The following is a 14,486-nucleotide window of genomic DNA, read 5'->3' as shown; positions in this document are numbered from 1 at the left end:
AATTCCCGCCTCAGGCGACTGACTGTGTGGAGTTTGCACATTCTCCCCGTGTCTGCGTTGGTTTCCTCCAGGTACTCCGGTTTCCTCCCACAGCCCAAAAATGCGCAGGTTAGATGAATTGGCCACGCTAAATTGCCCGTAGTGTTAGGTGCAGCAGTAAATGTAGGGGGGTGGGTACGCTTTGGCGGGTCGGTGTGGACTTGTTGGGCCAAAGCGCCTGTTTCCACACTGTAAGTAATCTAATCTAATCTAAACAAGAGTAGGTGTGAACTTCAGAGACGGCTGGAAATAAGATTGGCAGATCGTTAAATCACAATTAATTTAAAAATACAACTCAAGTGATAAATGGCTTGAACAGTCAAAGTTTATCTTTGGTCAAATTGTCACAAAGTTATTTGTTTCCCATTGTTCTAAGGAGTGAAAGAAGTTAAAAGTTTATTTTTGTTTTAGAAATCCTGGTAGTGGCCTTTATTGCATATGTTTCTGGTTTTGTAGTGTACTTTGTATCTTCACCTTGTTAATATTGCCCTTTTACCTTGGAGTTTTGGTTTGATAATTAACAGGAATCCAAGGAAAAGAGTAAAAATGCACAGGTTTTGTTATTTGTCTTCAGAATAAACCTCTGTACTGAGCAGATAGTGAGCATGAGACCTTGGGCCAGATTTTCAAGGAGTGGCAATCTCACTCTGGTTACCCCTCTGCAGTTTTTCACATTAAGCAAGAGCTCTGCAGTTCTGATAGGAACAGGTTCATTCAGAAATGTGGAGCTGTGTTTTAAATCTGACAGGTCCTTTTAGTATAGGGTAGCCTTTATTTAACTGCAGCGATTCCCTCCGAATTCTCTGATTTAGATAGATATTTTTAGAGGTTCCAGGGTTAGGAGAATTGCAAGTAGAATCTTCGATTCCTCAGAGAATGCCAGAGAATGTCTGTAAGTAACTAAACTAAAGAAGGAAAGGGGAAAACCATCTCTACGTTGAGTTCAGTAAGACACTGCCTTGTTTTTCTGGACATTATAATTTGTTGAAAGGTTTGGTGTACCAATCAATTCCCTAAGGCATTTATGGTATTTGTTGCCACTGCTCTCACAATGTTCTCTATATTTTCAAGACATTCATTGATTTTGTCAGAGCTGACGACAGCCTCAAGCAAACTCTTTGATTGGCACAGCCAACACTGGGTAAATTAAATAGAGGTCAAAAAAATCAACATGGCTAAAAATCAATCTGACTTAAAGGAAGCCCTATATTTTAATCCAACTCCACTCTTCTGTTGCTGTTGATATAGTTGCTGCTTTGTTTACCATCAGATTAATGGATGCATTAGAAATCACACTGAGGAGAAACATCATAGGCTGCATTATGTTGACCCAGTGCAGAAGCTGAATATCCTTCAGGTTGTAAATTTGCTTGTTGAGCTGGAAGATTTATTTTCAGACAATTCATCACCATACTAGGTAACTTCATCAGTAAGCCTCTGGTAAAGTGCTGGTGATATGTCCCGCTTTCTATTATGTGTCGTGGTCCCTTAAGGTGTGTGATATCATTTCTCAGAAGTTGGCAAATGGGATCCAAATCGATGTGTTTATTGATGAAGTTCTGGTTTGAATGTCAGGCCTCTAGGAATTCCATGCATGTCTCTCTTTAGCCTGTCCTGGGATGGATGTGTTGTCCCAGTCAAAGTGGTGCCCTTCTTTCAAATTCTACTTTCAGTTGCCCAGTTCTGTTCACTGTGCATTTACATTCATGGGCGGCACGGTGGCACAGTGGTTAGCACTGCTGCCTCACAGCGCCTGAGACCCGGGTTCAATTCCCGACTCAGGCGACTGACTGTGTGGAGTTTGCACGTTCTCCCCGTGTCTGCGTGGGTTTCCTCCGGGTGCTCCGGTTTCCTCCCACAGTCCAAAGATGTGCGGGTCAGGTGAATTGGCCATGCTAAATTGCCCGTAGTATTAGGTAAGGGGTAAATGTAGGGGCATGGGTGGGGTTGCGCTTCGGCGGGTCGGTGTGGACTTGTTGGGCCAAAGGGCCTGTTTCCACACTGTAAATCTAATCTAATCTAATCTAATCTAAAAAATTCACACAGTTTAACCCTACCCATATTTCTTCCTTGCCCATTGGAAGGCGACTATTTCTTCATTCACTGTCAACATTCAAGCCTTCCATCGCTTTCTTTTCCCCATTTCTCAACTCTCTTTTGCCCTCTCTAGCACTTCCAATACTAAGCCCATTAGTCACCCCAACCCCTGGTGCTTTCTTCAACTCTCTTACATGGATTGATCACTCTCATATGGATTGGTAAGTAGAATAGGTTTAATTTGTTGATAAATCTGTAACCAGTTTTCTTAACAGATAAACTGATCATTTTCAGTTATGGAGCAAATTCTATATACGTCATTGGTTTAGCATGCTGCCGGTTATGTAGGGTCATCTCGGTTCTTGACTCATTATTGTACTCTGCTGTTAAAGGCATACCATCACCTGTGAGATGCAGGAAAGGTTAACTTGGAGAAAGGAAAGCTGGGATAGATTATATTTTCATAGTAGAACTCTCTGACTCTGTAGCATCAGCAGTCCTCACTTTCTCTCAGCAGATGAAATTTTATGCAGGCAAGTTCTGAAAGTACTCCAGACTGGCAGATAAAATAAATGACTATATGAACTGAACTGAAATAGTTCTGATTGGAATTTAGAAAGACTCTAGAACTTAAAATTTGACGTGACAACGCAGAACCACAATGAACAAAGGCAATGGAATAGAGGAACTATTTAACCAAAAGAGTGGAATGCAAAAACAAGCTTGATCAAACTGTGTATCCCTGCTGTGGTAGGATCGAAAGGAATCTCAGAAATAGGGGAGGATCAGAAACAACCTGGGTAATCTGAGGAGTAAGCTTTGTGATCTGAGCAGTCAAGTATTGACCTCACACAACTGACCATGTAGTGTACTCCTCAATGCAGTAGAACATGGAGGATTCTTAACAAGAGAGACTAGCGAATGTCTGGATGTTGGACATCGTGGATCTTATTTCAATTTATGCAGCACAATCCACATCATGCGGATAAAGGAGAGATTGTAAATTCAGTGGGATTACTGAAATCTGTCTTCACCTCCCAGTAATACTCAAGAAAGAGAGCATCGCATGTGAGAGCATGTAGGTGAATGCTTACAGTTCAAGGTGAATGGAATGAAACTCCTTGTTCTGGAACAGCCAGAACTGTCATTGTGAGTTGTGGCCCACAGGTGATACTTGTAAAGTTACCAGTAATGAAATAATTGTGGTCAGTCTGTAATGACTAAAGACATGGTCAAGATTAATCGTGGCCAGGATTTGTACCCTGCAATTTTGGACACTGGATATGTAGTTCACATGCAGAACAATACGACTATAGACAAAAACAGAAATTGCTGGAGAAACTCAGCAGGTCCAGCAGCACTTGTGGGGAAAACAGAAGAAAAGAGAGTTCACATTTTGAGTCTGGGGGCATTTCGTAAGAACATTTTATTTTGTATCATTATAGATGTCTACACCCTGTTCTGTGTAAAGGCCTGATTAATGCAGTTCTCCATGAAGAGATATCACTCACAAGTGGAGCGTATGTGCTGAGACAGAAAAAACTACTTACCCCACCCATTCCAGGTGTGTTTGCAGCCATTGTCCATTTCCATCATACATTTATAAATTGGACAAGGATGGAAGGTGACTTTATTGAGTGAGTCACAGACATATCTTAGTAATCTGGCCACAAACCTTTATGTTACTTCCTCCCCTGCACTCCCTGTTAACTACATCAATAGAAAGCTTGTGCATGCTCTTGCAGCATGTTCTTGGTAAGCTCTAATATTTACATCTTCATCTCCCAATATTACCTCATGAACCCCAGCTCTACAGCTTAGACATGCTAACTTTGGTGCTGCACTGTTTCCCCACACTCCATCAAAATCATGGTGGTGACTATCAGTTTGCCACTTCTCACCTACAGTAACCCATGTCATTATTGTCTCCCACCCTTATATGGCCTGTTTCATGGATTGAAGCAAAGTGCATCTGAGGACTCCTTGCTTGGTCTCTTAGCACTAATTCACTTTGTGTCTATTTGAATGCTTCCAGTGTCTCCGCCTTGCCTTGTAATGTCTCGTTCAGAATGCACAGGCTCACCATACTTCTGTGTTGTCTTATCTTTTAGTTCAGACACAAAACCAAGCAGCTTGTCATGGTTATCAGCAAAGATCAGTCAAAGGAGCAGAACCTGCTGTGTATCACTGTTGCATCAATCTTACAATTAAAGCATGTGCCAGAACTTATGTGACAAACAAACTGAAGGTGTGTCATGCAAATGGCCCGGTCTCAAAGGCTAAAGCAAGTAGTCCTCACTCAGATTAAGGAGGGAGAGCAGTCGTCATTTGAGGGGTGTCACCACAGTTTGTTAGGGGCAGTGTGTGATCTCGCTCCAAGAGCATGGCCATGGTCAGTCAGCTGTTGGGACAGTCTGGGTCAGTGGTCCCATATCAATGTAGGTGACTGGGCCCCAGCCTTTCCTGCAGGTACATTGCATCCAGGCCTGAGATTCTTGTTAAGTCAGTCAGGGAGCTGTACAGAAATTAGTCAGGGTCCAGTCACTCATATACATATGTCAGTCATATACATATGTCAGTCACTGTACCAATTACAGAGGAACCTCAATTATCCAGCTGGGCAGGGAGTATTTGGTTCAGATAATCAAATGCAGGATTACCGAGGTTCCTCTGTAATAGCTTTCAGAGATCTGTGCAGCGGTGATTAACATTACTGGAAAATTGGTGTCACAATGTGATGCTGATGTATTCTCAGTGCTAACCTCTGTGGACAAAGGATGCAAGTGGTTGCACGCCCTGAGATACCACCTGGAGGTGCCCACTCTAACTTCCATATCATGTATTGTCATTGTCCAGTTTCTTGTACCATGTGGGGAAAAAAGAAAATTACATAGAATTTAGGTGAGTTTGGGTATTAAGGAGGTGCAAATTCCATTGGCCTGCATGTTGTGCTTCTGCTCCATTGCTGTGTTTCTATTGACTAATGTTTAATAGTTTTAGGGGCCATGTGACCAATTCAGAACGGAGTAATAGAGTCATAGAGATGTACAGCATGGAAACAGACCCTTCAGTCCAACCTGTCCATGCCGACCAGATATCCCAACCTAATCTAGTCCCACCTGCCAGCACCCAGCCCATATCCCTCCAAACCCTTCCTATTCATATACCCATCCAAATGTCTCTTAAATGTTGCAATTGTACCAGTCTCCAGTTTAGCCTTTCTTTATCTTTGCTGTTCAGTTAAGGATTTATAAACATCAGGGTGCCTGATGCCCAAGTTGGGGTGAATAACTTGATTGTTGGCAAAGTGAATGAAGTAGTAACTCTCTGACAGACATACAATGTGTGGCACTCCATAAAATGTGCTCAATGAAATAAGAATCAAGTTTATTAAGAAATAAAATTAGTGAAATTCAAATACTTTCATTGATAATATTGGTCTAATTTAACTTGTCTGTTTTGAAAATATTGATTTAAAACCTTCTCACAGTCTAAAATAGTGTTTGACAATGAGTTTGTAAATAAAATTGAATAATGTTGCCATTAACTTCCAGCTTAACAGCTGTATAACAAAGCAGGTAATTGCAAAACAAACATTGTGGGAAACATCAATATATGATCAGATAATGACAAAAGCAGATCTAATACAATATCTTTACAATCAAGATAAACTATACTGCAACAGAGGTGATTCACTTTTAACAAAGTTAAAATGATACACATTCTGGAAGTCTGAAATAAATAAAAACAGAAAATGTTGTTAATGATCAACAAGTGCAGCAGTACATGCAGAAAGAAAAAACGTTGGGTAAACATTTTGGGTCAACTACCTTTTCATCTGAACTGGAAGTCTGAAATAAATAAAAACAGAAAATGTTGTTAATGATCAACAAGTGCAGCAGTACATGCAGAAAGAAAAAACGTTGGGTAAACATTTTGGGTCAACTACCTTTTCATCTGAACTGGAAGTCTGAAATAAATAAAAACAGAAAATGTTGTTAATGATCAACAAGTGCAGCAGTACATGCAGAAAGAAAAAACGTTGGGTAAACATTTTGGGTCAACTACCTTTTCATCTGAACTGGAAAGATCAAAGAATGTAACTGACTTTAGGAAAGTACAACAGTGGGGAAAATGGTTGTGAAGGGGAAATGAGAATGAAGGAGAAAGGTTACTAATAGGGTAGAAAGCAGGTGAGATTAAATAAGCAAAGCAATGTTGATGAAAGGCAGTAAACAGGGGTAATTGGCCAAGTACAAGATTCCTGATGAAGGGCTTTTGCCTGAAACATCGATTTCACTGCTCCTTGGACGCTGCCTGAACTGTTGTGTTCTTCTAGCACCACTAATCCAAGTACAAAGATGAGTTTAGTGGAGACAAACAGTTATAGAAAATAGCACAAAAGGGAGAGGGAATGGGAAACCAGAGTAAAAGGCTGCTATGGTCTTGAATTGTAACAGATGAAAGGCAGATGGACCCCAGGTGGTGAACTGGAGTGTGTTCACAACACAGGAGCTAGCACTCCACTGTGAAGCATGGCAGATGCACACTCAACACTGGTAACAGGAGGAGAATTTTAACAGGCATTCATGTTGATCTTAATCCATTTCCAAATCACAACTGCATCAGGTTAAACAAAAGCTGATGGGCTACTAAATTACTGTGCACACTTTAGGAGTAGCAGGACAAAAAGGGCAGCTCCTGAAGGGAAATTACAGGAAAGTACAGTGTATATTAAAACAAAGCAGAAATGATCCATCAAAATTCCAAACACGGCTCAGAATTTTGAAGACTACTCCCAAGGGCTTCTCCTAGATTTTTCTTTGGCTCTGACAACCTTTTATACATTTGTTTAAAATACACAACTCTTTTGCTGCAGGATTCAAGTTTCAAAGCAACATTTGATATCGTGTATGTGCAATGCCACTCCACTGACTGGTACAGCCATCCTCTGTTGTTAACATGGTCAATAGAAAATGAGTGGGTTGATGAGTTGTAAAACTGTTAAATTCAGTCAAAAAAGTGCCCAGGAGATTTTTCATCCCCTTTTTGTATTGTTGCTTTCCTCTCCTTTCCCACTAACAGCCCCATCTGGTAAATTGGGTATTTTACAAATCTTTGATTTAATTATAACTAAGGTGGCAGAAAGGAAATGTGTTGGGAACGTCACAGACTTAGCTTTTGCTTTATGTTGAGCTTGTTGCGGTAAGAGTAATAGAGTTGTACAGCACGAAGCAGAACCCTCAGTCCAACTCGTCCATACTAAGTAGACATCCCAATCTGACCAAGTCACATTTGGTCCATATCCCTCTAAACCCTTCTTATTCATATACCCATATCTCCAATTTGTTTTGAAGTGTTAATAAACAAGAGACAAGATATTAAGCGGGGTACTGCACTTCACCCTTCAGCAGGGATTGCAACATACTGATCATGGGTGACGATGGTTTCAAATCTTAAGTGATGCTCCACCGAGGTCAAATGGTCTCTTGACACGTGCATCAAAAATAATCATGGGAACAAATCTCATAAGTATAATGAAATTATTTATCACAAAATACAAATTTACATTAAGTTACGTCCAAGACAATTGGTAATCAGCAATCTACATGATACCAAACTATGTTATAATGTGACTCCTCTGTCAAACCCTTTCAGCTTACATTCCAGATGTACATGAAGAAAGAGATGTCTGCAGATGCTGAAGATTAGAGTCAAAAGAAGTGGCACCGGAAAAGCACAGCCGGTCAGGCAGCATCTGAGGAGCATGAGAGTTGATATTTCAAGCATAAGCTCTTTGTCAGGACCGAGCTGACGAAGAGCTTATTCTCGAAATGTTGACTCTCCTGCTCCTCAGATGTTGCCTGAACGGCTGTGCTTTTCCAACGCCACACCTTTTGATTGCAGATGTACATGTTGAGTTGTTGGTTAACTGCTACTTATAAGAGTTTCCTGTTGGCATGTTTGCCTCTGAGGTTTGTTTGAATGCCTTAATGAGTCAGATTGGATTTTTTCAGAGATTTACCTGAATGTTCAGTATTTTTGTTTGTGTATTTTTTCCCTCCATGGTAGAAGGAAGGACCAGTGGATGATCTTTTTGTGCATTTCATTTCTCTTTATTTTTATAATCCAGATATATATTAGCTGTAATTTAAGAACATATAAAGTATTATCTTGTAAATTGGGGAGGTAACTCCTTATTTACTCAATTATTCTGACTTGCATGTCTCTGAAGTTTAAAATCTGATTGAAGATTTGTAGTTCGGGTATCCGTTGTTGTGGTTCTGCTCGCCGAGCTGGAAGTTTTTGCTGCAAACGTTTCGTTCCCTGGCTAGGGAACATCATCAGTGCTGTTGGAGCCTCGTGTGAAGCGCTGCTTTGATGTTTCTTCCGGTATTTATATTGGTTTGTTCTTGCCGCTTCCGGGTGTCAGTTTCAACACACACAAACGAAGCTGCATCAGGACACTATTCAAAAGGGCCACAACACACTGCAGTACACCAGAACTGCGAAAAGAGGAACAGGAACATCTGTACAAGGTATTTGCCAAAAACGGACACCCACGCAACTTTATCACCAGAAGCCTAAGAGATAGACCGAGGAACGAGGACATGCCACAACCAAAAGGACTAGCCACTCTACCATACGTCAGGAGCGTCTCAGAACTGACAGCCAGACTACTGCGACCCTTAGGACTCATAACAGCACACAAGCCAACATCCACGCTCAGACAACAACTCACTAGAACAAAGGACCCAATACCCAGCATGAGCCAAACTAACGTAGTTTACAAAATACCATGCAAGGACTGCACAAAACACTATATAGGACAAACAGGAAGACAGCTAACAATCCGCATCCATGCACATCAGCTAGCCACAAAACAACACGACCAGCTATCTCTAGTAGCCATACACTCAGACAACCAGCAACATGAATTTGACTGGGAAAACACTACCATCATAGGACAAGCCAGACAGAGAACAGCCAGAGAATTCCTAGAAGCATGGCATTCATCCCCAAACTCCATCAACAGACACATTGACCTGGACACCATATACAAACCACTACAGCTGAAACTGACACCCGGAAACGGCAAGAACATCCATCAACAGACACATCGACCTGGACCCCACATACAAATCACTGCAGCTGAAACTGACACCCGGAAGCGGCAAGAACAAACCAATCTAAATACCGGAAGAAACATCAAAGCAGCGCTTCACACGAGGCTCCAACAGCACTGATGATGTTCCCTAGCCAGGGAACGAAACGTTTGCAGCAAAAACTTCCAGCTCGGCGAGCAGAACCACAACTGTCTCTGAAGTATCAGGAGCTCCAGATTCACATCAGTGTGACACCAGCAAAACCTGTAGAAGCAAAATTTGGCTTTGATTTTCCATGGACAAAGCCACCAGAGATTTCAGTTAACATTTTTTGTTGCAGAGGTTTGGGTTCTGAAAACAAGCCAGAGCTGCAGAGGGTGCTGGAATACCGGCGGAGAGATCAGCTGATTCGACAGAGAAAGGAGGAAGAGGAGGCAAGGAAAATCAAATCTCCTTTTGAACTTCAGCTTCAAAAAAGACAGCAAAGATTAGAGCAGGTTTGTGTTGTATGTGCACCTTGTCTTTGAGAGAATTCACCTTTTTAAGAGCTCCTGGGCTTTGTATATTGAATGACTGCAATGTTTGCAAGCTGTTGGTTTGCTGAATAACTTGAATGCTTTACTCTTTTAAGTAAACTAACTGACAATTAACCAAAGCTCATAATCAATTGACAATTAGATCATTATTAACATCCGTTTGAATAAACAGATATTCTACGGAATTCTCAATGTTTGTGTTGTGACTATTCTATTTTTCTCTAGTTACTTGGGATTTAACAGCTTTTTAGGCTCAACTTCTCCATCGTTGGCAATCTCAAAAGATACCTGATGTAACCCCAAAAAGATTCCTAGGCTCCATCCCCAGGGTGTTCTAGGACTATGTCTGAAGGGATAGGCCTGCTATCTAAAAGAACTATGCTGTGAAAGACCTGCTGTTAGCTCTAATCTCTACATTCTGACTCCCAGGAAATCCCAAATCTGATTTTCAGAGTGCTGACAATTTGACAATTAAATGGTCAAGGATTGCACATCCATGAACTATGCGTCATTGCAATCCTAGTGGGACTTGGGATTCCTGGCATCTGCTGACTTTTTTTTGTCATAGCAGGGATGTCCATCCTCCTGACAAGAACCTAGGCAGTTGTGTTTTTCAAGCACCATGTATTAGTTATTTCTGCTGTCAACAATTGAGACGACAGTTTGAAGATGAAGCCAAGTGGATTATTTTCTTAAAATTGGTTCCTTCCCTTTCTGATGCTGACAGTTTAGTAACTGTACAGTTCATCTGTACAGCTTCATCTATGATGTCATTAACCAAACCAACCTTAGTGATGAACATTGAGTTCCTCAATGTTTTGTATCCATGATTCCTTTAATGATTTCTGAACGTGATATTCAATATTGGGGAGTTATGCTTTATCAATATTACTGAAACATTAATTGAGATGGGTGGGACAGGAGAATCTGCACAAAGTTCCAGCATCAACTTCCAAAATTGTCAGAGCCATTCCTACCTGACTGTTTAGCATTGTAAGCCCATCTCTATTACATATATCTCCCTGGTGGGAGCAGGACATATCCATGATAACGGTAGAACAGTTTGGAAAGTTGTCCCTGAGTGCCCCCATGGCAGTCTGTAGCAATGCTGATTAGTCTGTGTGACTGCTTGCCCAACTTGGTTGCTGGTCTCCCTATGTTGTTGCTGAAACTGCTTAATGGCACAACACCTTTACAACATTTAAAAAATGTTATTGCAAGGGGTAAAAATAAACTTTGTAATTGTTACGGAATCTGAGATGGGATGAATGGGATTTGTAAAGAAAGCTTTACAATCTTCCGAATAGCAATAGGATAATTCAGTAAATCCTTGATGATCAGTGAGTACTAAATCAAGAAGAGACAGTCATTAATCTAATATGTTATGTAGGGACCTGATCAACTGTACGTAATGCTTCACAACATCTGTGGGTCACTTGTAGCAAGTTCAAGTCAAAATCTATGCAAGAACCCATTATAATATTTACATGTTGTAAATGTTATCTTGCAGTTGGAACGAGAACAAGAGAGGAGTGGAGAGGAACAAGAGAATGCTCCTGAATTTATCAAAGTCAAAGAAAATTTACGGAAAACCTCCACTTTCAGTACAGAACAGAAAGCTGGTTAATGCTGCGCCTTCCTGCCTCAACTGAATTTAACTGGTTGGTTAAACTTGGCACCAGTTCTACTTGACTCATTTGCTATGCGATCATTGTAGAGTTCATTTAATGTTCTTGTCTTACTTCAGAGAATAATGAAATATGAAATGTTTATTCTGCTGTGAATGGATGGCCAGCCTTTTTGGATATAAAGAATGTTGTTTCCATTCACTCACCAAATCTGGTTATTTGGTGAACACACTAGAGTACTGTCTATGGTGAAGATAGCAGTTTGAAGAAAGACGAACAGTTAGTGTCCACTGACACTAGATGAAGCTGGAAGGTGATATGCTAAAGCAGAGTTTGAGTGATCATCAACACTATAAATCCATTACACACTGCTAAAACTGATGATATGATCTGCATTGAGTTAATTATGTTCTTGCAAACATTGCATAATTTTTATGCAAAGGTCCTTCCATCTAAATAACATCAACTGATTTTTTGCAGTAGTGATTCTTAATTGTTTAATGAGAACATAATAGAGTGTTCCCTTTGACAGGATGGCATAGTGAGACATATTACAATATTGGGTTTTGTATCATCAAACCAAGTTTTTGTGCCTGCATTTGACCAGATTTTCAATGACTCATGTGTCTTGGTTTATTGATACAATTATATTTGAATTAAAAGGTTATGACTAGAAGATTACATCATTGTAAATGCTGCATATATATTTTACTATTAATCTTGAGTTCCTGATCAACAGTAAGATAAATGATAGTAGTAGTATTTTATGGATAAATCCTTGTATAGATACACACATATACAGCCTTCAGCTAAATTCACAAGAATCTGCCGGGAAGATTCAGAGCTGTAAGCTGCTGATTTTTAGCAATTGAATTTAGATAAAAGAACACCTTGTATTTTGGAAATATATACCATGTTTCTCAGTGGGATAATTGTCTATACACGTGGGTTGAGTAATGACTGGGGTCTGCACAATTATAACTTTTACAGCAAACAGAGTAACAATTGACCTAAACACTTTAGAAATCTGTAAGTATCTTCCAGACAATATTTTAAATTCTGTACTAATCTTATTAAGACATTACTGTAGTAAGTTATTAGCTTGGTACTTTTCTTTAATGCTTCATTACTTTATTCAGTCTTCAGAAATCACGAAATGTAACCTGACAGAGCATGTAGAATTTCATGGACATAGCACAAGAAATAAAGTGACTACTGGTTTAAGGTCAAACTTATTTTTTTAAGAAGTGCTCATGTGGTTAATTGGTGCAGTATTTTTATATGTTTCATGTTATTTCACTTATATATTTCACAATACTAATATAAGTTTTGGTATTTAGTCTTGAGGTCATGGATACAATGCTTACTGTAAAAAAAAAACCTTAATTGGTTATGAATGTAACTCTGAAATCACTTAAAGTATATTTGAATTTGGGCTGCTGTTAGCTTTGCTCTCTGTGTATTAGATTCACAGTATATAAATTTGAAATGTTTTCTTGCATTTTACTTGAACACGGTTGTGAAAAAGTACAGTTTGGCTAACACTGTTTAAATGACAGTTAGTATTGTTTATAATGGTAATAGTTATCTGTATATGTTTGCAAATATTGCCTTTGAGATGTTACTGAATAGGTATTGACTGTTGGGTAAGTTTTATACCTATCACATCACTACACTAAACCATAGTCTGATAAAATATATCAAGCACCACTAATTATGGAATGGATTTTATTTTTCTCACTGCTCCTTTTTTGGGGATTTATTACTTTTCTGTGTATAAAATGTGTATCAAATTCACGTCACCATGAATGTGGTTATAGTTACTCAGTTCAATTAATAATTACAGGAAAAAAACTGTTACATTCAGCTGTACTGACACCATCTCTGTTTGTGTCATTGTACCTTATAACTTTGAAATAAAATAGATGCTTATTTTACTTTGTGGAAACTAATGGTTTAATTAGGTTTATATTTTTTGCTTCAAGAATTGCAATTACCATAATATTACAATATTTTATACATTCCAAATAAATTGTTACTGCTACTTACAGACAACTATTGGCATTTTACAAGACTTAGAGCTGAGGAGGAAGATTTTCCATCACAGGCACCCAATCGTGACCTCATTTGGTTTAGATTGACCTATCAATGAATGAATTACATTTTGAAATGTAATCATTGTTCTTGCTGCAGCCAGGATACACATAGCAAGATACCAAAAACAGCAAATGACCAACGAATCAATCATGAAGGACTCTGTTCTACCAAGAGTCATGAGAGCATTTATATTGCCCTAAAGAGGCAGAAAGTGTATTATCTTAACATCTTAACTAATCGAAGGGGCCTTGATAATGCAGAATTCCCTCCAGAATGAAGTATTATTATGTATTGAAATCTGACTAAGATGATACTTGTTTGTACATTTCAAAGCAATATGTCTTATCGTCCAGTTTATCTAATTTTGTTGCTAAGAGAGCTAAACTCTTAATTCCATTAATAACTTACATCTAACATATTCAAGATTCAAGAACATGAATATTTATATATCATAAAATACTTCAAAGTAGATGCAAATTTTTTTATAACAATCTTCGGTGCATTTCTTTTTACTTGGCAGTTTTCCATGGACTTCGAGTACAGATATTTCTATCTGCTGATGTTGAATTACGTAAACATAAGTTGTCTGGAAGATCCTCAACGCTAACCAGAGTTAACAGTGTGGAAGCTTGAAACTTGGTCTTTGACCGAATGTTGGGGCTGGCACATTCCAAAGTCCAAGACTACATGCTAAGAGACAAACTAAGGGGCTGGCACGATGGCAGTGTTTCGCACTGCTGCCTCACAGCACCAGAGACCTGGGTTCAATTCCCACCTCAGGCAACTGTCTGTGTGGAGTTTGCACATTCTCCCCGTGTCTGCATGGGTTTCCTCCGGGTGCTCCGGTTTCCTCCCACAGTCCAAAAAATGCGTAGGTTAGGTGAATTGACCAAGCTAAATTGCCCATAGTGTTAGGTGAAGCGGTAAATGTAGGGGAATGGGTCTGGGTGGGTTGCTCTTCAGAGGGTCGGTGTGGACTTGTTGGGCCGAAGGGCCTGTTTCCATACTGTACGTAATCTAATCTAATCTAAGTTTTTGGACAA

The 14,486-nt window shown here is 39.6% G+C and overlaps 1 protein-coding gene across 3 annotated transcripts in view; it reads left to right on the top strand.

The window, feature by feature from the left end:
- Window positions 1–13,232, top strand: part of LOC132822356 (protein FAM107B-like) — a 198,563-nt gene extending 185,331 nt beyond the window's left edge. For all 3 annotated transcript variants that reach the window (XM_060835654.1, XM_060835656.1, XM_060835657.1), the window contains 2 exons: window positions 9,523–9,679; window positions 11,229–13,232. In XM_060835654.1, coding sequence (XP_060691637.1) covers window positions 9,523–9,679; window positions 11,229–11,345 — 274 coding nt within the window. In that variant the 3' untranslated portion in view covers window positions 11,346–13,232. The remainder of the gene's footprint in view (window positions 1–9,522; window positions 9,680–11,228) is intronic.
- The last annotated feature ends 1,254 nt before the right edge of the window (window positions 13,233–14,486 follow it).

This window comes from Hemiscyllium ocellatum, chromosome 14 (genome assembly GCF_020745735.1).
Source record: "Hemiscyllium ocellatum isolate sHemOce1 chromosome 14, sHemOce1.pat.X.cur, whole genome shotgun sequence".
NCBI lineage: Eukaryota > Metazoa > Chordata > Chondrichthyes > Orectolobiformes > Hemiscylliidae > Hemiscyllium > Hemiscyllium ocellatum.
This window is presented reverse-complemented; position numbering and strand designations above follow the sequence as displayed.